The sequence below is a fragment of the Culex quinquefasciatus genome, chromosome 3 (genome assembly GCF_015732765.1).
Source record: "Culex quinquefasciatus strain JHB chromosome 3, VPISU_Cqui_1.0_pri_paternal, whole genome shotgun sequence".
Lineage (NCBI taxonomy): Eukaryota > Metazoa > Arthropoda > Insecta > Diptera > Culicidae > Culex > Culex quinquefasciatus.
In genome coordinates, this window is record NC_051863.1 from 189,128,572 (window position 1) to 189,154,390 (window position 25,819).

Consider the following 25,819-nt stretch of genomic DNA (forward strand, 5'->3'; position numbering starts at 1 on the left):
AAAAACCAAATGGCATCCCTGATGTGAATATTCTAAAATCGAAAAAGTCAAATAAAAAAATCATATTTTTTCAGTAAACATTTTTTTACTGAAAAGTCCTAATCATAACCAGCAACTTTGACGAAGACACCAAATCTATCACACGCCCATTTTGTATGACCAGCCCGCAACATTGTATGGAGTCTTGTGTGCAAAAATTACTAAGGCACTTTTTACGAAATCGGCCGATTTTTTTTTATTTTAACTTTTCTGTATTTTTGATTTGGCTTAAACTTTGCGAAGTCCTTCCCTAAGGCCAAAGAAACCATGTGACATTGGTATTAACAATTTTGACATTTTTTTTAATTTTCTGCTGATTTTCAAATAAACACATAAGATCCGTCCTAGAGCAAAACGTGCAAAATGTTTGCCGCCGAGCAATTTTTTTGAGAAATATTGACTTTTGAAAAAAAAAAAGAAATCGCATCTTGTTTAGACTGAAAAAAAAAAACTTGCAAAATCAAACAAAGGCAATTAAACAAAGGATTTTAAATCATTATTAAAAAATTAAATTTTGGGACCCCAGTTCGGAAAAGGCCGTAGCACATCTTCCTAAATTTATGATATTTCCGGAGCAACATCTGAAACGGGCGCATAATATTTCAATAGCCAGAACTATTTTCTAGCCAAAAAGTAACTATTTAACAAAACTTGAATTGTTGAAAGGTAGCTAGAAAGGCCAGAAATTAAGTCTTAAAATGAAGCTCAAATTGCTAATATTATTGTTCACAACGATAAACTTATTTTTCTGAATGCAAAGATCCTTTATACAACCGCAAAGGATTTCAATTGAATTTTTAAATCAAGCTAAAAAAATAAATTCGCGGCTCTTCTTGACATCTTCTTGACTGCTCTTTTAATTTTTTTTGTCTTGTCATTTTTTTTGCGTTAAAATGAAAAAAAAGATCAAATATCGAGTTTTGTGAAAAAGCTACCTGTTGGCCTAGCTGTTGGCTCAAAATTCAGCTTACCCGCCTTTTTCTCGTGTTTAATGATGTAGGAAACATTTTGTGGGACTTTTTGATTATTTTTTACGAAAATTAGGCTTGCCATTTCTAATTTTTGAACAATTGAGAAAAAATTGAAATGAAATTTAGTTTGTTTAATCAATTTTGAAAAAGTTCGTTGATAAAGTGTACCGTTTTGAAAATATGGACATTTAAAATTAGATTTCTTTACTTTAAAAAACGTAGATTTTCGATTTTTCTAAAATATTTTCGATTTTTTTTCGAAAAGTTCCAAAAATGTTCTGAAATTTCGTCTAAGAAAAATTGAAGATGGAGTTTTAATTGTTTCACCCAAAAGCCTCCCTTTTTTAATACTAATATCTCAGCCCATATTTAATGTCATAATTTTGAACATTTGTGATTTTTTTTAGCTTTTCGAAAAAAACATGTTTCGAAAAATTTGGAATCAAACTTACACTTCAAAAGGGCTAAACATTCAAATTTCTTAATCGAAATTTTAGGAAATATTTAAACATTAGCACAATTTTCAAAAGTTGGAAAACTGCATAAAGAAACCGTTAATGGTAAAATTTATTTTTTTACGAAAGAACGGGGTTTGGCTACCTTTAGCCAGGGGTGCCCAATCTTTTGGCCCTGCGGGCCATATCTGGTTTTTCTGATCTATCAGACAGTTGCGGGCCGGAACTAATGTTGGTTTTTTTTTTTCATAAAATGTATTTTATTTGGTTTTTTTCAAGTTAACAAAATAGATAAACTAGTTTTGAAAATAAGATTCATATATCTTGATTTTAAGAAAGAAAAACAAAGATCACTTTCAGAGCTGTATTTATTTGATTTATTTTGCTTTGGTTAAAACTGTATTGTAATTATACCCTAATATTAATGAATGAACTGATAAAATTATAAATTGAAACGAATTTCGGATTCAAATTTTCTTTACGAAAAATTCCAATTATTCAAATATTATACAATCATTTAAAAATGATTTTAAAGAATTTTTTTTAGTATTTAATTTGTCATTCTTCAAATTTCTTAGAATTTTTTAAATAAAAAAAACGCATTGCTATTTGATTTATTGACTCATTAGTAAGCATTTTTAAATATTTTTAATTTGTCGCAATAGGTTTTGCGATGCCCGTCCGTCGGATCGCATGTTTTTTCGCGTCGTTCGTCGTCGGTGAGTTTTTCGGGTGAGTGCGCGCGTGTGTGTGTGTGAAGGTGCGGCTGGCTCTGGTAGAAAAATGACAGTTGAGCCAGTCCGTTTTGCGATGCCTGTCCGACGGATCGCATGTTTTTTCGCGTCGTTCGTCGTCGGTGAGTTTTTCGGGTGAGTGCGCGCGTGTGTGTGTGTGAATATGCGGCTTGCTCTGGTTGTCACGATGACAGTTGAGGCAGTCCGTTTTGTGGTTACCTGTATGTTTGTCTATTCCTTGCTATTGACGTGGCTTTTTTTTCTTCTTAGTTAGATTGTAAAGTTCAAATATCGCGATCGTCTTTCTCGTTAGTCAGTCGAGTTTCTTTGTTCTATGATTTTGCGATTGTTTCATGGGAAGATTCGTTCTTAATTGCGTTAGCATAATATAAATTATATTTGACCTTTCGTTTCCCGCGAAATCACATTTTAGCATTATAGCTCGTAAAGCACGGTGACAAATATTGTTTCAACGCGATTGTTCAAGTCCTTCAGATAACTCAGAACTCATCAGTAATTAATTGGTCGCTCATCTTATAAAAACTTAAAAGTATAAATAGTCTCAGGTCAACTCTACGTAAATGTGTTACGCTGAGTATAATATTTCACCTTTTAATCACACACAATTTTGATTCTATCTTTCCACAGCCGGCTGTCTAAGATTAAATCATTTGTGCTAAACTCAACACCAAATAACCGGGAATGGTTTCATCCGCATCATCCGATTGTTTGATTTGAGAATACATAATACATCACCCTATCACTCAACGAAATTCATTGATTATTGGGCCACATCATCATCCTCTATGATGAATCCTGGCCATTACCCTTTCCCACTAACAAAATCCCAAGTAGAAGTAGTTTTCCGGCACACGCAGGGGTGTGGATATCGTATAGAACCCACCCTTGGTAGCAGCCTGTGCTAACTAACATTCCCGTCCCGTTCCCTCGAGATCTACAAACTGACATGGCGGGCGCCGTTGGTGGCCAATGACTGTTTCCTATTAGCAACGGCTCTAGTTTTGATGATCGTGATGTTTTATCTTTTCAGCGCATTCATGAATGCTGTTGATAAGGGAAACATTATTTGATCGTTGAAGCGTATGACCGGTTGTGTTGATAGGATATTACGGTCCTGTTCAGCAACGGAGAAGGACAACCATGGGTGGTCTCTCATGCTCATGCTCATGCTCATGCTTAAATATTTTTAATTTGTCGCAATATTTATTTTCAATAAGAATAAATTGATTTTTAAGTTTTTTTCCAGCAAACAATTATTGTTGAAAACGATAATTTTTTGCTTGAAAAAAAACTTAAAAATCTATTTAATCTTATTGAAAATAAATATCGCGACAAATTAATTCAATTTTAATCAAAAACCTCAAAAAAGAAACAATTCAATTATAAGTAAAAATAACCAATACATGAAAATATTTAAATTTAGTGTTTTTTGCAATTTTTTTGCACATTTTTCAAGTATGATAATTAATTCTGAAAATATCAATATAGAAATAATAAGAATTAAATTCAAACATAAAGAATGTTTAAGTGTGAAATAAAATCATTTAAAAATACAAAGGCAAAATTCAAACAAAACGTTGAATTAGAAACAATTTATGTCAAAAGCCAAATAAAAACAAATAAATATTTTGTTATAATACCTGAAATTGTGATCTCTAGTTTATTTTTTTTTAATTTTAACACTCAATTTATTTATTGATTATTTCATAGAGCTATTTTGAAATGTCGTTGCGGGTCGGATAAAATAACTTCACGGGATGAGGATTTTGGGAAAATGTTTTTTTTAATAATTATTTATAATCTCACTTTCAGTTCAAACATTTGAAATCATTTGAAATATTTTGTTTTTTTTTTTTGTAAAATTCCAAATTACAGTACTGCAAAAAGTTTTTTTTTTTTGTTGTCAATACTTTAATAATTTGAAAACCAATGATTGCAAAACAAATGGATGGGTATAAAACGCATTTTTAAATTCAAAATTAATTTCAACCTCCTTATGGTCGTCCAGTGTCATTGCGCTTAGAAAAAAAATCCTTTATAGGGTCCTAAAGCCCTATGTAAATTGTATGGAGCGTAACAAGGTCTTCTCATACCAGTTACCGAATAAGTACAGTACATCGTTATTCACAGCAGCATCCAACGCGCCGATGCTTAGTGCACTCATTACGCAATTTCCAGGAATGGACGCTAGACTGGCTCAAGCTTGGAGATTAGCAAGTTCAAAAAATTCAATAACCTCAAAGAGAGACAAATTTCACGAGGTTGTGTATTAAAAAAGTAATCGAATCCAATCAAGATTTTCCCAAAATTTGAACCAGTCTACCAGAAGGGAAAATCTGAGAAGTTCAAGCTATAACTGAAAAAACGGACAAGACGGACAAGACAGCCAGCCAGTAATTAAAGTGCATTCTGTGGGCTTTGTACTTGGGCCTCGTCTGTTATCCCGGGGCAGGAAATTTGTGCTATTTCCGTTTCTGGTTTCTGCGAAAGGGGCTTTTGCAAAGGGATTGAATGATTTCAGATTGCTTGTAGAGATTTTTTTTTCTTCAGAGAAATCATCCTCTATTCTTAGACGTGGATTATGTTCGGGTGGAAATAGTACTCGGGTTGCAAAGGCTGGAAGGTTGAGCTTTGTGGTGAGCGAATCTATTATATGGGAACTGCTAAAACCTCTTTTTTTAAGGAATTGAACACATTTATAATATCGAAGCAATAAAGAAAATAAAAGTTTGGAAATTTATTGTCAAAAATTTGTTCAGAAATGACTGAAAAACGATATCTTTCTAGATTGATTATTGAATATATATAGGGAAAACCATTTTGGGATACATTTTAAAAGTTCAGAATATGCAATCTTAAGTTAGACCGTATAAAGCACTTCAACCTTTGGCTGGTCCAAGTGACTTGAAGGCTTTCCTACACCGTTTTTCCCTTCCTAACCTTTACAAGCAAATGCAAAATCATCAAACAAATAAAACATAAATCCAAGAAACTTAAAACAAGAAAAAAAAATATCAATGTGATTAGCAGACAATCTTCTCGGCAGCAAAAGCGCAGCATTTAGAAAAAAAAACAAAAGATGTAAACGTAACTGTGACCGTCGTGTAACGCCGTGTGTTTGTAACAATTAGAGAAAAAGTAAAAGATTAAAACAAAAACCGTGGCCAAGTTCTCTACTGTAGACGAGTCGATTTTTCTAGGCTAAATTTCTAAATCCGCACTTTTGAATGTTCTCGTTTTTCAACCACTTTGACAACCAGTTTAAAGCCACACGTTCATATCTTGCGATCTTTCTCCAAATCTTTCCACACAGAAGTTATGAAAAACAACCAAATAGGGTAACACAAAAAAAAAACAGTTTTTTCTATAGAATAGAGCAAAAAGGCGACAGCGAACGGGCTTCTCCGAAATCGTGATAGTAACACAGAGTAAAGAGTTTTTGTGAAATCAAAGTATCTTCTCCTACAAGTAATTGTTGAAATGTTTAGCGCTGTAAGATGTTGAAGACGAGTATTTATAGAGATATTGCTGGAAGAATGGAGAAGCAAAGAGAAAGAGAGAATAGTTTAAAAAATAAACTGAAGGAAATGACCTTTAGTAGTGACTTGATGATAGTGATATCAGAGTAAACAAAAAAAATCAATGTTTAAGTCAACTGTTAAGTAAAACACAGCTACAACGGCCAGAACAAAAAAAATAATAACAAGCTAAAAATTCAGACACAAGAAATGCACATGTCAATCAGTCCGTATTTTGTCGATCAAATCGATGTCATTCTTCGCGTAATAAAATTAGAAATGAAAGAAACAAAGGCTCACCAAAATATACAAAACACATCAAGCAACTCTTTTTGTCGCAGAAATCGTGCACAACATCTGGTCACTGGTATATACCATGGTAGTGTAACTTACGTGTGATTTACATTAAAAAAAAAAAACAAATAATGCGAAACTAACGAGGAATATTTCTAGAGTTTTTTTTTAAAGGTCCTATAAGCTATTGTGTTTCATATATTTATAGGACCTTTTTAAAAAAAACTCTAGATATGTAAAGGATAGACCCAATTTGTCGGATTTATTTCTCTTTTTTGACAATTAAAATAGATATTGCCAATTTTTATCATGATTTCTTTGATCAAATCTGTTCTTAGATGAAATTTTAAAAATATTTTTGCGATTTAACAAAACAATATACAAATTACACTTTTATTGTATTTTTTCGAACATGATATTTATAATATGACAGTAATGTATTCGAAACATTCATATAAAATACGGAACCATTAAAGCATTTTTTGGGACTACACAAAATTTTCTAGATTTTTTATTGGTTTGAATGGAACTTATTCCATCGATTCCTTATGTTCAAATCTTTAGTTTGCTCAAAAATCAGTCTATCTTGAGATGCCATCGGCAGCATTTCTGAATAAGATTAGAACAATTCAGAGGCAAATGAGTACACGGAAAAAATCCCGATTCCTTTATTTCACAATAATTATTCATTTTTTCTATTTTAGTAGACCAACAGTGCAAAAATAAAGTGATTTTAGAAATGCTTTGAAATATTTTTTTTCACGAAAAAAAAAGTTTTGCGGTGGTGAAAATCGGATTTTTTCAAAAATTCTATATTCTTTTAAAGCGAATCCAAGCTTACCAAATATAGAATAGTGCATTAAAAATTGTTTTAGGAAATAAATTTCTCAATATTTTTTAACATTGTTTTTTGACCCGTGATTTTTGGGGCGATCAATTAAATATTAAAAATTGAAACATTTGCAAAATTGTCTGATCTCCTCAATATTCTTTTCTTTTTACTTTTAAAACAAAGCGTATGAAAATATCTAAAACAAGATAATTTTCTTTATTGCTTATTTTTAGAGCGTCCAATTTGAAATATTGAAATTTTCTAATTTTGTATGCTGTCTTTAAGCTCTTAACAAATAAAAAAAAATCAATTGAATTTTTTTTTGTTGAGAAGTATTATTTTTAAAATCAAATCTTGAATCAGTAAGAAATTCATGCTTCTCAACTATAACAATGCTTTTAAATAGGGGATTTTTGATATTTTGTCCGTGGAATTCCCGAAATTAAATAAAAATCATTTTTTGGTCAGAAAACTCAGGTTTGGTTGTGGAAATTGATGAACAGTTGCATATATCAACTTTTATTTGGCTTATAAGGGAAAATTATTGAAATTTTAGTTTACGGATCCACAAAATGGATCCACAAAATGACAAAATGCCGCTTTAAATATTTGTCATTAAATTTTATTAATTTTTTCAATATTTACGTTTAATATTGATTTTAAACTTGAAAAATGATATTTTATTATTTTTCTTCAAACATCGGCATCTGGAGCAATTTAGGACAATAGTAACGAGTTAAGACAGCATAATGTTCTGATATTTTTTTAAATTAACAAAACAATTAGTACACAAATTTTCAAATTTATTGCTCTAAAAATCCTGTACCTATTCAGACTGCAGTCCCGATTTCCCCCAGTTGGTGGTAGTGACTTAAAGATAGTTTGCAAAATGTTTTATATAAAACATGTAGGTATGTTTTTATATAAAACATTAAATTCTAAACTTATCTAAAATTTTACATTGGATGGATTCATTTTATTTGTTATCGTTTCTGGTTTTTTTACAGTTCAATTATTTTTTTAGCTTTTGTAGTCATTTCATATAAAAAAAAATAAAGAAATATATTAATAAGAATTTTGTGATTATTATTATGAAATAATTTGAATCACATTGGATTAAAAAATGACTCACCACACATAACCTTCGGACGCCTAGAAATGAGCAGAAACTTGCAACAGAGACCACCACAAAAAAACCCGGGGTCGTTAAAGTGGATTGCTTTGCTTTTTTTGGATTATGATTCATTAATAATCCAAAGCATAACAAAAAACAAACATTTTTAATATTTTTTAAACTAACTAAAAACTGCTGTTCTTGTTCAGATTGAAGTAAAGATTATCACCAATTAACATTATTTAGCTAATTCTATGCACGGAGAGACTGTGCCCAGAAATTTTAACAATTAAAATTGTTGATTTTACTTTCGTAAATTTTAACAAAAACGTACTTGTTACTGCCAATATTCCGTTAAAATAACTAAAATTCAGTATTTATTTAATAACCTGTTTGTTGAAAATGCTAGAGACAAAAAGCTAACAGATTTCCCGAACTCGAATGAACGTGCTCGACTGTTAGCTTTTGTTTTAGGAAAATCAAAAATTTTGTTGGTTGAATATAATTTACATTTGGTTGAATATTTAGAAGATAAACTTGGGTTTGTTTACATCTGTCATTTGAAGTCAGGATTCGAACGAGAGCGGTCGGTTTGTTGAGTTTGTGTTGTTAATTGTGAAGTAAGAGGATGTGAAAGGTGAAAATTACACTATTTGGCTAAGTTGAAGTGGCAAATCGAAGTGCACACTGCTGCAACTGTGAAGGTGGAATTGGTGAGTAAGTTTGTTGATGATTTCTTTGCAGGTGATAAACTATGAAGAGCAAAACGAGGACATTCGCAATGGGGACCTCTGATGCGAGGGGACTTTATGATAATGTTTGGAAGAAAGAGAGGGGCAGTGGAAGGAAGAGGCGGGCCAACTCTTGCACGACAATACTTGCACGGGCAAATTTAACAAAATGTTGGTTAATCTAAGTAAGTATGGGTTTAATTTTACACAACAATTTATCTATTGTGTTTTTAATTAGAAAACTGAATCACCAGGAACCTTCGTGCTTACGATGGATATTTCAGAATCATCAACCATAAAATACATGGAAATGCGTACACATTATATCAAAATAAAAATTCGATGGTGGGAAATGTCTAAAAAATAAAATATATAAAAGATATAAAAAGAAGATATTAATATTTTAAAAATGCTGTTGAAAAAGACTGCTCAATAAACTGGTAAGTAAAACTCAAAATATTGTTTTCAGGAATCGGAGTACGTTAAATAAATTGAATCAAATGCAATGAAAGTATGTTGCCAAAAGTAGTTGTTAAATTAGTGCAAACTGGGTAAGTAGCATTATTGATATTTCTTGTTTATAATTACATTTATTTACGTTCCTTTTATCAGTTTAGAGCCGGAATTAATTTTTTTATTAGATTAATAATAAATTTCATATGTCTATTTGCAGCAAAAGGTCGCCTTGGTGTAAATTCTGTGTCCAACCTCAAGAAAAATAACTAAACATGAGACCGTTGTAAATGATGACGACTTATCGGATGATTTCTCAGTGATGGTAAGTGAATACAACACTTAATTGTATACAACATAATAAAAATATAAGCTTAAAACTTGGTGACATTTTTGCTCGGTTTCTACTTTTAAGGAATTTACGAGAAATTAAACATATTTTTTGAACATGTTTAACAAAATTTGTAAAATGCTTTTTTTATTATAATTTTTTTAAAACATTAATCAAACATAACATGTTTTATAATAACAATTAAAAAAATACAAATAAGTACAAGTACAACAAGTTAATTTGTGAGGCATTATTACAAAATTTACTGCAAATTAAATAAAAATATTGCTAACTACAGCTAATTACTGACTACATGTACGAATATTTTTCTGTATTCAAGTAAGACATTAGAGCAGTTCTCTAGGATTTCGGTCATTCGATTTTTTTTTTGTATTTTTTAATCCGACTGAAACTTTTTTGGTGCCTTCGGTATGCCCAAAGAAGCCATTTTGCATCATTAGTTTGTCCATATAATTTTCCATACAAATTCGGCAGCTGTCCATACAAAAATGATGTATGAAAATTCAAAAATCTGTATCTTTTGAAGGAATTTTTGATCGATTTGGTGTCTTCGGCAAAGTTGTAGGTATGGATACGGACTACACTGAAAAAATAATACACGGTAAAAAAATTTGGTGATTTTTTATTTAACTTTTATCACTAAAACTTGATTTACAAAAACACTATTTTTAATTTTTTTGTTTTTGATATGTTTTAGAAGGCATAAAATGCCAACTTTTCAGAAATTTCCAGGTTGTGCAAAAATCACTGACCGAGTTATGAATTTTAATCAATACTGATTTTTCAAAAATCGAAATTTTGGTCGTAAAATTTTTCAACTTCATTTTTCGATGTAAAATCAAATTTGCAATCAAAAAGTACTTTACTGAAATTTTGATAAAGTGCACCGTTTTCAAGTTATAGCCATATTTAAGTGACTTTTTGAAAATAGTCGCAGTTTTTCATTTTTTTAAATTAGTGCACATGTTTGCCCAGTTTTGAAAAAAATATTTTTGAAAAGCTGAGAAAATTCTCTATATTTTGCTTATTTGGACTTTGTTGATACGACCTTTAGTTGCTGAGATATTGCAATGCAAAGGTTTAAAAACAGGAAAATTGATGTTTTCTAAGTTTCACCCAAACAACCCACCATTTTCTATCGTCAATATCTCAGCAACTAATGGTCCGATTTTCAATGTTAATATATGAAACATTTGTGAAATTTTCCGATCTCTTCGAAAAAAATATTTTTGGAATAGTCCGAATAAGCAAAATATAGAGAATTTTCTCAGCTTTTCAAAAATATTTTTTTCAAAACTGGGCAAACATGTGCACTAATTTAAAAAAATGAAAAACTGCGACTATTTTCAAAAAAGTCACTTAAATATGGCTATAACTTGAAAACGGTGCACTTTATCAAAATTTTAGTAAAGTACTTTTGATTGCAAATTTGATTTTACATCGAAAATGAAGTTGAAAAATTTTTACGACCAAAATTTCGATTTTTGAAAAATCAGTATTGATTAAAAATTCATAACTCGGTCAGTGATTTTTGCACAACCTGGAAATTTCTGAAAAGTTGGCATTTTATGTCTTCTAAAACATATCAAAAATAAAAAAATTAAAAATAGTGTTTTTTGTAAATCAAGTTTTAGTGATAAAAGTTAAATAAAAAATCACCAAATTTTTTTACCGTGTATTATTTTTTCCAGTGTAGTCCGTATCCATACCTACAACTTTGCCGAAGACACCAAATCGATCAAAAATTCCTTCAAAAGATACAGATTTTTGAATTTTCATACATCATTTTTGTATGGACAGCTGCCGAATTTGTATGGAAAATTATATGGACAAACTAATGATGCAAAATGGCTTCTTTGGGCATACCGAAGGCACCAAAAAAGTTTCAGCCGGATTAAAAAATACAAAAATTAAAATTGAAGAAAAAAGACCGATTTCGTAGAGAATTGCTCATTAGTTAAAAATATAGCTAGAAATTCGGCCCAGCCTGTATCGTTAAATAATTAAAGAAAATATATATAGACACTAACATAAATTATGTTTAATTAAGAAATGTTTTGTTATAAACCACTAATAATTTGCTGCATGCAAAAATATTTCAGTTGATACAACGAAAAAAGTTAAAAATGGTTGAAAAATATTGTCCAGCCTGTTTTTTACAGAATATTTAACAATTATTCAGCTGAAAACAAAAAAATAGTTAATTTTCTGAAAAAAATATTCTAGCAGTCGACTGCTAGAATTTTTTTGGTCATTTAACCAACAAAAATGGCAATTCTAACTATTTTTTGTTACTTTTACCTACTGGTGGTCAGCAATTTCGGGTTAACAAAATCAACAATCGATTGTTGAAAAAAAGCTGTGTAAAAAATTAGCCCATACTTTTAGTTAAATTAACCAAGAATTTCTTAGATTTGCCCTGGCCGGTCTCTCCGTGTGATTGTAAGCATGAAAAACATAACAAATTTAATGAAAACATTGATTTTATGATTGTTTAAAAAAATTCCCGGGATCCCGGGAATTCCCGGGATTTGAAAAATATTTTTCACGTTTCCCGGGAAATTCAAAACCCGGGAAAATTGGACGCCCTACTTTTAAATTTGTCTCTGTTACCATTTCAAGGGAATATGCTTAAAGATAACGTTGACTCATAAAGCAAACAAATAAAATCATACAGAAATTATGTTTTTCATGGCAAATAACTTGTTATAGACCGTAATTTTATCAACAAAACTCATTTAAACGATTTTTAGGCAAAATTTTAACTTTTATCAATTTTACCTAAAATTTATTTGTATATTGTTAAAAATCTTATAAACACATTATAATTTACACATTGACTTTTTTTTCTTCTTAAAAACTTATCAGCAACCTTAGTGATTGTGTAAAATTTTAACAATTTAAATCTGATTTTAAAAACAAATACTTTGCACAAAGTCACCCCAAAATGCTAAATACAATTTTCAACGTCTCTATTTTTCAAATACTATTGAAAAACTTTTTTTTCCAACAATAGTGCATGGTCCTTGTGTGGCCTACCCAGTACAGGTTTAAAAAAATAATAATCTTGAGACAGACCTTTACAGTTGGAAAAAAAAATATAAAAACAAAATGAAATCATATCATTGTTAACCTATTTTACAATAAATATTATCTGAAATACACCTGAAATAAACCTGTTTTTTTCTTATTTCAATATGCCCAGTAGATTAAAATGAATAAATTAAGTTGGGTTCTCTCATTATTTGTTTTATTCATTTCCAAAAAAAATTAGATCAAAAAGTAAGGAAAATGTATACTTCCACTTGAATTTCGGAAATTCCAGGGAAATTAACAAATTTCCCGGGAAACGAGAAATATTATTTTTCGGGAAATCCCGGGAATTCCCGGGTTTTTTTTACCGGGACGGGAAATTGGACGCTCTTCTTATTTTAGAACAAAATAAAAAAAATATATTTTTTTAAATGGAAAATTTTGCAAAAGTTTAAATTATTTCTTTCCGTTCCGAGATAACGTCAGTTGAAAATTGCAGGCTAACTAGGTGACACTCCAAGAAATTCATTTACATCCATTCGAAATCTTTGTAAGGCTATATCACAGATTCTAATTGCCCGGTATTAAATTTTCCCGAGAGAAAATTACAGAAAATTTTATCTGCTTTTTATAAATATGTTTTGCAGAGGCGATTTTCTTTCAAGAATAAATTTTAATACAGTCCATACACGATTATCCGAAGACCTCGGAAAAATTTCAATTCGGATAATCGAATCACGAAAAAAAAAATTTTTTTTGTTGTCTTATTTTTGACTGTCGAGCTTAGGTATAACCCCTTAACTACGCTAAAGTGATTTTGAATTTTAAATTCCAAAATGGCTTTGCAAATTTGACTTTGCTTTGAAAAATTATTTTAATAATGTTTTTTGTCCTCATTTCCGATATTTAAAAAAAAACACATTTTTGCAAAAAATGATATCTTCTAAACCAGATTTTGCACCATCACGCACTATAGATAGAAGGATGTCTGTTTAGTCCCCTAAAAACATATTTAAAAAAAATCGAAAATTAAGAATTACGTATTAAAGGGATTCAACTTTAAGTCCTTAATAGTTAAATCAAAGAGAGTATTTTTCCGTGTACCAGTGTTGCAAATGAGTAATACAAAAGCTATCATTTGATTATCTCTGCACCAAAAACATCCGAGAGTACAGCGGCCGTCACTATAGCTTGTGAGATCTCTTCTTGTGGCTCGTGATTTCCAGCGATGTCATTCTCTCTCTATCACTCCTCCCCTTTTCCCCGACTATGCGCTCTCACCGCTGAGTCTCTCAATCTCTCCGAAAACTGCAATGAGAGAACGCGAGATGGCGATTAGGAGCCGACCACGCACGACGTCCCGTTAAACTGCGTTTGCGAAATTCGTTTTGTGGCGGCTTTTGTGATTATACGCTGTAGCGGTAGGATGATCGTTGAAGCGGGAATGGGAGAGCAAAGGAAAATATCAATCGCGAGTGTGTGAACACGACAACGTGTTCGGTTCTTAATCGCCGTCTCTCGTTCTTTCATTGCAGTTTTCTGAGAGATTGAGAGACTCAGTGGTGAGAGCGCATAGTAGAGGAAAAGGGGAGGAGTGAGAGAGAGAGAGAGAGAGAGAGAGAGAGAGAGAGAGAGAGAGAGAGAGAGAGAGAGAGAGAGAGAGAATGCCATCGCAGGGAATCACGAGACACAATAAGATATTAAGATAGCTAAGATAGCTTTTTTATCACTCATTTGCAACAGAGATACCCATTTTCTTTTGACATAGGGAAAGCAAAGTTTCATTCATATCAAAAATTGATAATTTGAAAATCGCGAAAAAATTGTGCAATGTTGAGAACTGCTCGTATTTGAGTTTTTTTTACATAAATAATTTTTGAAATTCCAATTTTCTGAAACCCCGATGGTTTGACACCAGTTTTTGTCAAACGAACAGGATCACCTTAAATCCCAAATGAAAAGTGATAGTTCGTTACTTTTTAGTTTGAGTTTAGTTTGAAGTGTCAAACAAAAAAGTGACCAACCACCGGGGGTTGAGTTTATTATGTTTTTATTGAATCTCGCATTCCAATATTTAAACAAGTTCAATTCCCAAAAATGCAAATATTTCTCGTCAGTCTCACAAATAAATCAATAGATTCATCTCAAAATACCACCATCATTCCATAAGCTCATACTAAACCGCGTAAAACCGCGCCTCTTTGTGACAGCTGGCTGTCACGACCCCCCCAAACCACCGTCGTAGATTATCTCCGTCAAGACAATCCGCTAAAAGCAGCACCCCGATAGAACTTGCAACCAAAGAGTTTCACCTTAAATCCACACTTGAAAGCAGAAACACACACACAAACACTACATTATTGGTCCGTATATAGCGATCTATACCTTAACCAACTTTTCGAGTCCTGTATTGTTATCGTTTTTTGAGAGTGAAAAGTAAACTTTGTTCGACTCTGCAATGGAAAACCATTGAAAAAAAAAATCATATGCAAAAATGAAAACTGTAAGAAAAACTCCAATTTAAAGAAGATGATTAAAAAAAACAAACAGAGATGATCTTATCGAAAGGCAAGCTGGTGTTGTCTTGTAAAGTTAGGTCAAAGCAGAGAGCCGGGTATGCTTCCACCAAACTAACTTTTCCGTCGATTTTTATTTGCTGTTTTGAAAATTTACAACAACATAAAATCATCTCACTCTGTACAAAAGAAGAAAACGTCACACCCGTGTAAGTTAAGCTGTTTCCCATAAAGTTTAAAACAAAGTAACTGTAGCAAAAGTACGGAGGAAAAACGTTGTAAGAAAAATTCTAAACCTAAAAAGAAAACTGAAAAATTATCAAATTCTCTTTGCTCCTGGTAGGATTATTACTGAAAGAAAGTAAAAACAAAACAAAAAGTAAAACGTAGACTCACACTTTTTTAACGCGAATGGTCACAGTAGTTTAGAGAGTCTATTGAACGTTGTTGGGACATGTCCCCTGTACACGTCTGTCTGTGTGTGATGTAATTAGTAGATTTTGGATTGCGGGGTTGCGAGCAAGGGAAAAAGAAAAGCGAGCGAAAATCATAAGAAGCATACAATCGTATTTTTCTATCACTTTAAAGAGACAACAACAAAATAAAAGCAAACAAGGTGTAACAGAAGAGAAACCTAACCTAGCTGACGTTATATTTAGAAGAAAATTCTCTAATAGTGTTGATGACAGCTGAAAAAAATAAATGAAAAAACAAACGGTATCCTAACTTATACATATTAAAATATATACGAAAAGAAAAAAAAACAAAACTTCTCCTGGAAAAAAACACAAACACTTATCTCCTCTTCCTCCTTCTAGCTATGGTAAACAAATATGTAGAACGTTTAAGCAAGAGAGTAACAGAGAGAAAGAGTTTAAGCAAACTGTGCGGTGCGCTGATGACTGTTGAGAGTATTCGAGTCGAACAGATGATCGATCAAAATTACGTGAGAAAATAATAAAGAATGTTTCAAATATTTTCACTTTTCAACCTAATAGTTTGTTTACCGAAAGAAATTCCAGATTTGATTTAGCCATTGTCAACAAAAAAAAGTTTTGATGACAGCAAATCTCAACTTTTGAGCTATGACGCAAGTTAGTAAAAATTCATTTGACAGTGTTGCAAGTTTTTCGTAAAAATCATAATTTTCGTAGCCTGTTGAAAAAAGGCCTTACGAACAATGTCAAACCGCCGAAATAGCGTCGAATATATGTAATATGAATAACAATAAGGCCGTTCCAAATATTTTTCAAAGTTTATGTCGCACCCCTCCCTTCAAAATTGATCACATCCATATTTTTGTAATTTTTGCCATCGAAGTAATTTGAGAATTTTAAGGAATTTAAGTAATTTAGGTAATTTAATTAATTTTAGTTATTTGAGAAATTTAAGTAATTAATTGAGAAATTTAAGCAATTTAAGTATTTTAAGTATTTTAAGTAATTTAATTAATTTATGTAATTTGAGAAATTTAAGTTATTAAAGTATTTTAAGTATCTTAAGTAATATAATTAATTTAAGTAATTTGAGAAATTTAAGTAATTTAAGTATTTTAAGTATTTTAAGTAATTTAAGTATTTGAAGTATTAAAGTAATTTTAGTAATTTAGGTAATTTAGGTAATTTAAGTAATTTAAGTAATTTAAGTAATTTAAGTAATTTAAGTAATTTAAGTAATTTAAGTAATTTAGGTAATTTAAGTAATTTAAGTAATTTAAGTAATTTAAGTAATTTAAGTAATTTAAGTAATTTAAGTAATTTAAGTAATTTAAGTAATTTAAGTAATTTAAGTAATTTAAGTAATTTAAGTAATTTAAGTAATTTAAGTAATTTAAGTAATTTAAGTAATTTAAGTAATTTAAGTAATTTAAGTAATTTAAGTAATTTAAGTGATTTAAGTAATTTAAGTAATTTAAGTAATTTAAGTAATTTAAGTAATTTAAGTAATTTAAGTAATTTAAGTAATTGAAGTAATTGAAGTAATTTAGGTAATTCAAATAATTTGGGTAATTTAAGTTATTTAAGTAATTAAAGTAATTTAACTAATTTAAGTAATTTAATTAATTCAAGTAATTTAAGTAATTTAAGTTATTTAAGTAATTTGAAATTTTTTAGTAATTTAAGTAATTAAAGTATTTTAAGTAATTTAAGTAATTTAAGTAATTTGAGATATTTAAGTTATTAAAATATTTTAAGTATTTTAAGTAATTTAATTAATTGAAGTAATTTGAGGAATTTAAGTAATTTAGGTATTTGAAGTAATTTAATAAATTTAAGTAATTTAAGTATTTAAAGTATTTAATTCATTTAAGTAATTTTAGTAATTTAAATAAATTAAGTAATTTAAGTTATTTAAATAATTGAAATAATTAAGGTCATTTCAGTAATTTACATAATTTAATTTAAGTATTCTAAGTAATTTAAGTTATTTAAGTTATTCAAGTAATTTTTGTCTTTTTTGATTTTTTTGTCTCATTTGTCTTTTTTGTCTTTTCTGTCTTTTTTGTCATTTTTGTTATTTTTGTCATTTTTTGTTATTGTTGTTATTTTTTGAAATTTTTGTCATTTTTTGTTATTTTTGTTATTTTTGTCATTTTTGTCATTTTTGTCATTTTTGTCATTTTTGTCATTTTAGTCATTTTAGTCATTTTAGTCATTTTGGTCATTTTAGTCATTTTAGTCAGTTTAGTCATTTTAGTCATTTTAGTCATTTTAGTCATTTTAGTCATTTTAGTCATTTTAGTCATTTTAGTCATTTTAGTCATTTTAGTCATTTTAGTCATTTTAGTCATTTTAGTCATTTCAGTCATTTTAGTCATTTTAGTCATTTTTGTCATTTTTGTCATTTTTGTCATTTTTGTCATTTTTGTAATTTTTGTCATTTTAGTCATTTTTGTCATTTTTGTCATTTTTGTCATTTTAGTCATTTTAGTCATTTTAGTCATTTTAGTCATTTTAGTCATTTTAGTCATTTTAGTCATTTTTGTCATTTTTGTCATTTTTGTCATTTTTGTCATTTTTGTCATTTTTGTCATTTTAGTCATTTTTGTCATTTTTGTCATTTTTGTCATTTTTGTCATTTTTTGTCATTTTTGTCATTTTTGTCATTTTTGTCATTTTTGTTATTTTTGTTATTTTTGTCATTTTTGTCATTTTTGTCAGTTTTGTCAGTTTTGTCATTTTTTGTCATTTTTTGTCATTTTTGTCATTTTTGTCATTTTTGTTATTTTTGTTATTTTTGTCATTTTTGTCATTTTTGTCATTTTTTACATTTTTGTCATTTTTGTCATTTTTGTCAGTTTTGTCATTTTTATCATTTTTGTCAGTTTTGTCATTTTAGTCATTATAGTCATTTTTGTCATTTTTGTCATTGTTTGTCATTTTTTGTCATTTTTTGTCATTTTTGTCATTTTTTGTCATTTTTTGTCATTTTTTGTCATTTTGTCATTTTTGTCATTTTTGTCAGTTTTGTCATTTTTGTCAGTTTTGTTATTTTTGTCATTTTTATCATTTTTTGTCATTTTTTGTCAGTTTTGTTATTTTTGTCATTGTCAGTATCTTATTTAATAACAAAAATTTTCAATAATAATTAATAAACCAAGCATGAATAACATAAGAACAAGTTAAGTTTTCCAGCTTGTAAATTAGTTAATTCTACTAACATGTCAGCTAGATTTTTTCTAGATTTTGATGTTAATAATTTGCAACATTGCTGTTCTTGAAAAAAAAGCTAGAACCAAATATAAATTTTGAAATTTTCTTTCAAATTCCTTTTGAAAAGCAAATCAAGTCGATATTTCTCAAGCAGAAATCGTTTTTATTTTCCTGCAACTAGTAATTACATGTTATTATTTCACACAATTTTCAGAAAATTGTCACATGGAACATAAATAAGTTAAGATTTTGTGTACCCACCGCCGATCGATTCTTAAATCCAGCTAACTTTCCCAGCAGGGTAGATCGTCCTTTAAAGCAACCACTATTCAAACCTTTGCTTACTTGCTGTGCAGGGCGGCCGTCTCCAGGCCGGGGGCGTCCTTCTTGGCGATGCCGGACAGCAGCTTCTTGATCTCGGCGATGGCCTTGCCCGGGTTGAGGCCCTTCGGGCAGGTCCGGGTGCAGTTCATGATCGTGTGGCACCGGTACACGCTGAACGGGTCCTTCAGCTTGTCCAGCCGGGCCGCGGTCGACTCGTCACGGGAGTCGATGATCCAGCGGTACGCCTGCATCAGGACGGCCGGCCCCAGGTACTTGTCGCCGTTCCACCAGTACGACGGGCACGACGTCGAGCAGCACGCGCACAGGATGCACTCGTACAGCCCGTCCAGCTTGGCGCGGTCGTCCACCGATTGGAGGTACTGGGCGTCGCCCTTCTTCTCGCCGGTTTCGTTCCTGAAGAGAGGGGAAGGAAAATACAGATATATATTTAAATGTTTGAAAATAATAACGATAATTTAGATAATTATTTTTTAATTTATTGTTTGAAATGAAAGGTCTCAGAGACGTTCACATTAGTCGTACGATTGGTCGATTCCGGGCATAACTGGTCCCACGTCTCACGATACGCAAATTCTGCTCCCGCCAAGCACCGGCAGTTCTCGTCACGAACTTTACCGAACGCAATGTCCAAAACCGGATAAATTTCCCGAACCTGCGCGTGGCTTATTCCACGCTTGTGTACCAAAAGATGCACCGTAAGCGAAGATTTTTCAACATTCCAAGAATTCGCAAAGACCGTGTAGTTCCTCCCGTGCCATTCCAGAACAAAATCCTCAACCAACTCCTTCCGACAATTTTTAGTCGATAGCTGGGCCGTTGCGTTCCACCGTCCCTCCGAACGCGTCAGCTCCAGACGAAACATCTTCTCATAGTCGCACGTTCCGTAGATAGTCATTCGGTCCTGTACCAACGAGTAGGCAGGTTCCATCATCAGACACGGATAAACCAGCATCTGCTCGGCAAGCGCAACTTGCGCTGAACGTAATTTTCCTCCGTACACATCGGTATAGAAGTACGATACGTCGTCGGCGTTGGAGGTTTCCCCAGCAGCGAGACTTCCATTGGTCTCCGAAGCTGGCGGCCGGAACTGGACCAGAGTGCCTACACATACAGCATACGGTACCACGAGGGACAGTTGCATGAGGATGCTGCTGACTTTCCAGATCATTTTCATTTCACCTCAAATGGGTAACTAGTGCCCTAACAAATCCACAGTTTGTTTTATACAATGCTGGCTTTTTTTTTTTTGTAGACAATAGGTAATCTTCCCCCTGTTCGCAAAAATGTCCCATATGCTTTTCATCGTTTTTGAGTTATTTATGCAGTTTTGTTCAGAATCGTGTGATATTTCAGAAAAGCGTATATCATCGAGTGCTTTGTTCTAGCAATCAGGAGGAAATCCACTTTTTTCGTGAAAACTTAACATGTAGCCTTATGTGTGGGACAAACTTCAAATGCGTTTTTCCCAGCATGCTGTTTTTGCATATGGGACATTTATGTGAACATGGGCAGTAATGAGGTTTTGAGTGATTTTAAATTTGGAGTTTTTTTCTGCATGTCTGCCGATTATTGTTCAGAAATTCAATTATGAAAGCTCTGGTTACTAAATAAACTGTTTCGTCCAGCTCACATCAGCCTATCCTGTCTAAGGACATTTGAGCAATTCTCTAAGATATCGACCGATTTCGACCATTTTTTTGTGTGTGTTTTTTTTTAATGTGGCTCAAAGTGTTATTGATTCACCCATACAAGTCTCCATACAATTTTGGAAACTGTCCATTAGGGTGTAATATCAAAATCGATTTTCCAGCACAGCATTATTTTAGTTCCTTTTGGGGTCCTAAACAACTCCCCAAAGTTTGGGAACGATTGGTTTAGTCCTCACTTTGCGCAAAGCGAATCAATTTTCCATACAAATTTGTATGGGAAAAATCATTTTTTTGAATTATGATATTTAAAAAATCCACGTTTTACGCTATATCAAAACCGGATTCATATTCGGATGCTCTGGAATGTGCTCTACAACTTTCCCGAAGAGAGTATGGTGCTAACTTGCTCCTATAAAAAGATACAGCGTGTTCAAAACTCGTCTAAAACGTGTTTTTTTTTTATCGAAAAACACGTTTTAGACGAGTTTTGAGGACGCTGTATCTTCTTTCAGGAGCAAGTTAGCACCATACTCTCTTCGGAAAAGTTGTAGAGCACATTCTAGAGCATCCGAATATGAATCCGGTTTTAGTATAGCGTGAAACTTGGATTTTTTAAATACCAAAATTCAAAAAAATGATTTTTCCCATACAAATTTGTATGGAAAATTGAATCGCTTTGCGCAAAGTGGGGACTAAACCAATCGTTACCAAACTTTGGGGAGTTCATAAGGACTCTATAAGGAACCAAAAAGTTGCTGTGCTAGTTAAATTTGGACAACTTTATTTTTTTCCATATAACCATATTACACCCTACTGTCCATACAAAAATGATACAAAAATATTCAAAAAATTAACTTTTTTCATAAAATATCAATTTCCCAAAACTCATTTTTTATATTTTCTAGATTTTTTCCATGTTTTAGGGGACAAAACCCCGCAACTTTCGAGCCATATGATAAAAAAAACTTATCAAGACTAAAACTTCTGGAGTTTTTTTTTTTTTTTTTGAAAAGGTCTAATAAACCAAATTTTCAGTTTTTGCTTTTTGGGTGTTTTTAATACCCCGACTCAAGGCGGTTTCAAAAACACCCAAAACGCAAAAACTGGAAAATTGGTTTATGGGACCTTTTTAAAAAAAAACTCCAGACTTCAAAAGGTCGTTAAATTGAATGTTTGGCTCTTTTTATATGTTAGTCCTGATTCAAAAAATTTGAAAATGTTGTTTTCGAAGAGATCGGAAAATTTCACGAATGTTTGATTTTTTAACATTGAAAATCGAACCAATAGAGGGTTGTTTGGGTGAGACTTTAAAAAAACATCAATTTTCCTGTTTCTTTTTCCCATAGCCTCTGCAACTCTAATCTTCTATGTCTGTTAGACAATTTTTAATCAAATGGTCACTAAAAAAATCGAAAAACTGTAAATATTCCGCTAAAATCAAACTTTTGGAGACCATACATTGAAAACGAGACACTTTATCAAAAAATCTGAAAGGTACTTTTCGATTACAAATTCAAATTCCCATTAGGTCCACAAAATTTGTATGCATGAAATTTCGATTTTATGCAAAAATCACTATTTTAAAAAAATTATAACTCGGCGGAAGAGTTTTTGACCATACTTCTCTCAAAAGTTGCGGGGGTTTGTCTCCTAAAAAATATCAAAAAAATCGAAAATAAAAAAATATGGATTTTGAGAAATTGAGTTTTTAGAAAAAAAAAATAATTTAAAAATCGGCTTACCAATTCCGGTTATATTTTTTTCTGAATATCCCTCAACAATACCCACAACTTTGTCAAAACACCAAATTGATCAGCAAATTAATTCAAACGTTTAGCTTATATGGTCATAGCGAAGGCCCCCACAAAGTTTGAGCTAAATAAAAAATACAAATACATAAAAATAGTCGAAATCGGCCGATTTCGTAGAGAATTTTCAACTAAATTCAACCAAATCGTGTTAAAAATTCAATGCTCTCACCAAAAATATATTTTCGAAAATTTAGTAAGGCCGTTGCAAATGTTTTTTAAAGTTTATATCCATAGACTCTGACCAAAGCCGAGGGGGGAAGGCAAAAAAAATTAAAAGTATAGAGTATAGAAATTGAAATCAAGAGCTATGGTTTAAACTTTTGAATGAAAAACGTGTTTTAAAATGTATTATATACCTGTCCAGTTCTTTGCAATCATTAGTTTCCAAAACATCTAAATATTGACAAAAAATATTTTTATTTAGCGAACAAAAAAAGTATTTGCTTTGCTGTGCATCGAAATTTCATAAAAAATCAAATCATTTAAACGAGCCCAAACATGCTAAATACGATTATCAGAAAAATGGATTTTAGATTGTTTTCAGTTTCGATTTCAATTTTCATTGAAATTTTGAAGTTTTTTGAAATAATATTTTGTTTGCCTTCGGATTTTTTGGACAAATTTTGAAAGGGGGGGGGGGACCTAACAAATATTTGCAACGGCCTAGTTATAAAATATAACTCGAAATTGTTCACAAAATACCGTATTTTTTCGAAAAGACTCAAATTTTTATAATTTGCAATATGGGTACCAAACGAAGCGAAATTTTGTATGCTTTTTCCCCTTATTGATGATTTTTATTGGAAAATACTAAATTTTTTACCAGATACCATATTTTTTCAAAAGTACTCAATTTAAAAAAAAGCAATATTGGTATTTAACGAACTGTTTCGTTTGATACCCATACATATTGCAAGTTATAGAAATTTTATTTGGGAACAGATTTTATGATAAAAAAAAAGATTATTAAAAATCCGGCAAAAAAATCGTGCACCTTTTTTCTAAATAGTCCTCATAAATACCTACAACTTTGCCAAATATCGTTCAAAAAATTCGTCCGATTGCGTAGATCAATGCTCGGATGTTTTTCGAATTTTGACCAAATTTTTCTGACGTAAGCAGGATGAAATTCTTGTCCACATTGGCCCATTTACGACCTGATCCGGAAGAGAGCCTTCCTTCTAACATCCATAGGTCTTATCGAGACGTTCATAGAAGGCATCTTTTTCGTCATCGGGCTTGTCGTTCGTCGGTCCGTAGATGTTGATCAGGTTGTAGTTGAAGAATTTGCCCTTGATTCTCAATAGGCAAGCCAGACCACCTCCAACACGATCACTCGGTTCTGCTGGCCCCCAATCACTACGAAACCTACTCCGTGCATCGCCTTTTTACCGCCACTGTAGTAGATGTGGTACTTGAAAGAGGTGTTGGCGATGGGGTCCACCGCTGTGAATTCTCGGTCTCCATAACAGGGCCATCGGGCTTTCTGGATAGCGGTCACATGCACGATCAGCTTGTGCAGCTCCCGGACAACCTAAGTAAGACGCTGCCGGAACAACTACTCACTTGCGCTGCAGCCACGGCTGAATCGACCGGTACTGGTTGTAGAAGTTGTTCATGTCCGGCACCAGATCCTTCACCACGTACATGTGCGGCAACGGGTAGATCTTGGTCGGCTTGTCCAGATTGTCGGTGTCGATCTTGCTGATGCAGGCCAGCGTGTTCGTTCCGCCAATGTTCATCGCGCACGAGCCGCAGATGCCCTCGCGGCACGACCGGCGGAAAGTCAGCGTCGGATCGATTTCGTTCTTGATCTTGATCAGCGCATCCAGGACCATTGGACCGCAGGCGCTCAGATCGACCTCGTACGTCTGGAAGAGTGAGGGAGGATGGGGGTTTAATTCTGCCTTGTTAGATTTTTGTACAAAGTTACCTGATTGTACGGCTTGGTTTCGGGCTGGTCCGGGTTCCAGCGGTAGATCTGGAATTTCTTGACCTTCTTCGCGGCGGCATTGTTGGCAGCGGCCAGGTGGATGGCTCTCAGCTAAAAGAAGAAAAGATCAGATTAGAATCAAAGCAAGCATTGATTAGAACAGCAAATTGATCACACTTCAATCTGTAAACAAAGCAACCAGATTTGATTCGTTGGCACGGTGCCAAATTCGATTCAAACTTGCAAAAAACGCAATAAAACAGTGTTATTATATAACACAAAAATGTATCTCCACTTTCAAACTTCTAGAAAGAAAAATCCACTTTTTCTTCCGTGACATAATCATTCCGCGGATAATGAGCCTCACCTGACCAAACGTTCCGCGGCAGGCCAGCAGGGCCTTCAACTCGGTGGACACCATGGCCATTTCGGAAAAAAATAAACGATACACCTTCTCTCGAAGAGCAAGCGGAACTTTACAACCCCGACGGAACGGTTCGAATCAAAATATACGCAACCACGCGAAATCGCGAAATTCGGTTTTGACAGCAGCCCACCGAAGAAAAGTCAAAAATGTTGCTCACCCGAAAAAAATATCAGATTCGCTCCCTCTCTCGCGGTTTATGTACTTCTGTGAACTCAGCATTTGAGCTCAGCATCTAAAGGGCCTATCCGACCAAAGCGCGTCATGCGCGCCCTCGCGGCATTTTTTGGAACTACTTCAGAATTTAACTCAAAATAATTCAAATATGTTCGAGAATTAAACTAGCAACAATCCGATCGCTAATCTGGTACGCTAACCACTGAACTATCTGAGGAATAAACTCGAACTGGTCCAGCAAGAAACTTTTAAGTTCTACTGAGAATATCTTCCTAACATAAATGCTGTAACGAAATGGGGGTGGTACGACCCAAATCGCTCTGAAAAGATATGAAATCCCGGTAACCAAGCAATGAGCTAGTCGGTTTTTGATAGCTCAAAATGTCCCCTACAAACTGTATATATGGAATAGTTGCCTAAATTTCGTTTAGTATTTTTTTGGAATTGTTTAAAAATTTTATTTTCGGCTCCCCGTAGGGTGGTTCGATCCAAATCGCTCTGAATAGATATGAAGTCCCGGTAACCAAGCAATGAGCTAGTCAAGGGGTTGGAAACTCTTAGAGCTATAATTATTATGTCAACCAGTATATCAAAATATATGTTAGTATACTTATTATTTCCTTTACATATCGCCAGTATACTTACCAATATACTGAGAGTATCTTAATATACTAACAGTTTATTGCTTTTCGGTTAGTATACTAACAAGTATACTGGAATATCGTTAATATACTCAGTATTTTAAAGAAATATTAGAGTTTCCA

General features: G+C 32.3%; 1 protein-coding gene across 1 annotated transcript; it reads right to left on the reverse strand.

Moving 5' to 3' along the window:
- Positions 1-18,858: 18,858 nt before the first annotated feature.
- Positions 18,859-25,041, reverse strand: LOC6051596 (succinate dehydrogenase [ubiquinone] iron-sulfur subunit, mitochondrial). Its single transcript, XM_038264271.1, has 4 exons — positions 24,822-25,041; positions 24,455-24,565; positions 24,088-24,392; positions 18,859-19,454 (listed from the first exon to the last, which is right to left on the reverse strand). The coding sequence occupies exons 1-4, from the start codon at positions 24,879-24,881 to the stop codon at positions 19,058-19,060; spliced, it is 873 nt and encodes a 290-aa protein (XP_038120199.1). The 5' UTR covers positions 24,882-25,041; the 3' UTR covers positions 18,859-19,057.
- Positions 25,042-25,819: the final 778 nt, after the last annotated feature.

What these genes read in the sequence shown, in the direction of transcription:
- LOC6051596 (XM_038264271.1), bottom strand. Translation starts at nt 24,881, where the DNA reads ATGGCCATGGTGTCCACCGAGTTGAAGGCCCTGCTGGCCTGCCGCGGA. An exon ending in GCCGCGGAACGTTTGGTCAG is followed by an intron (nt 24,566 to 24,821) that starts GTGAGGCTCATT and finishes TTCTTCTTTTAG; the next exon opens with CTGAGAGCCATCCACCTGGC. An exon ending in CAGCCGTGGCTGCAGCGCAA is followed by an intron (nt 19,455 to 24,087) that starts GTGAGTAGTTGT and finishes CCCTCTCTTCAG; the next exon opens with GAACGAAACCGGCGAGAAGA.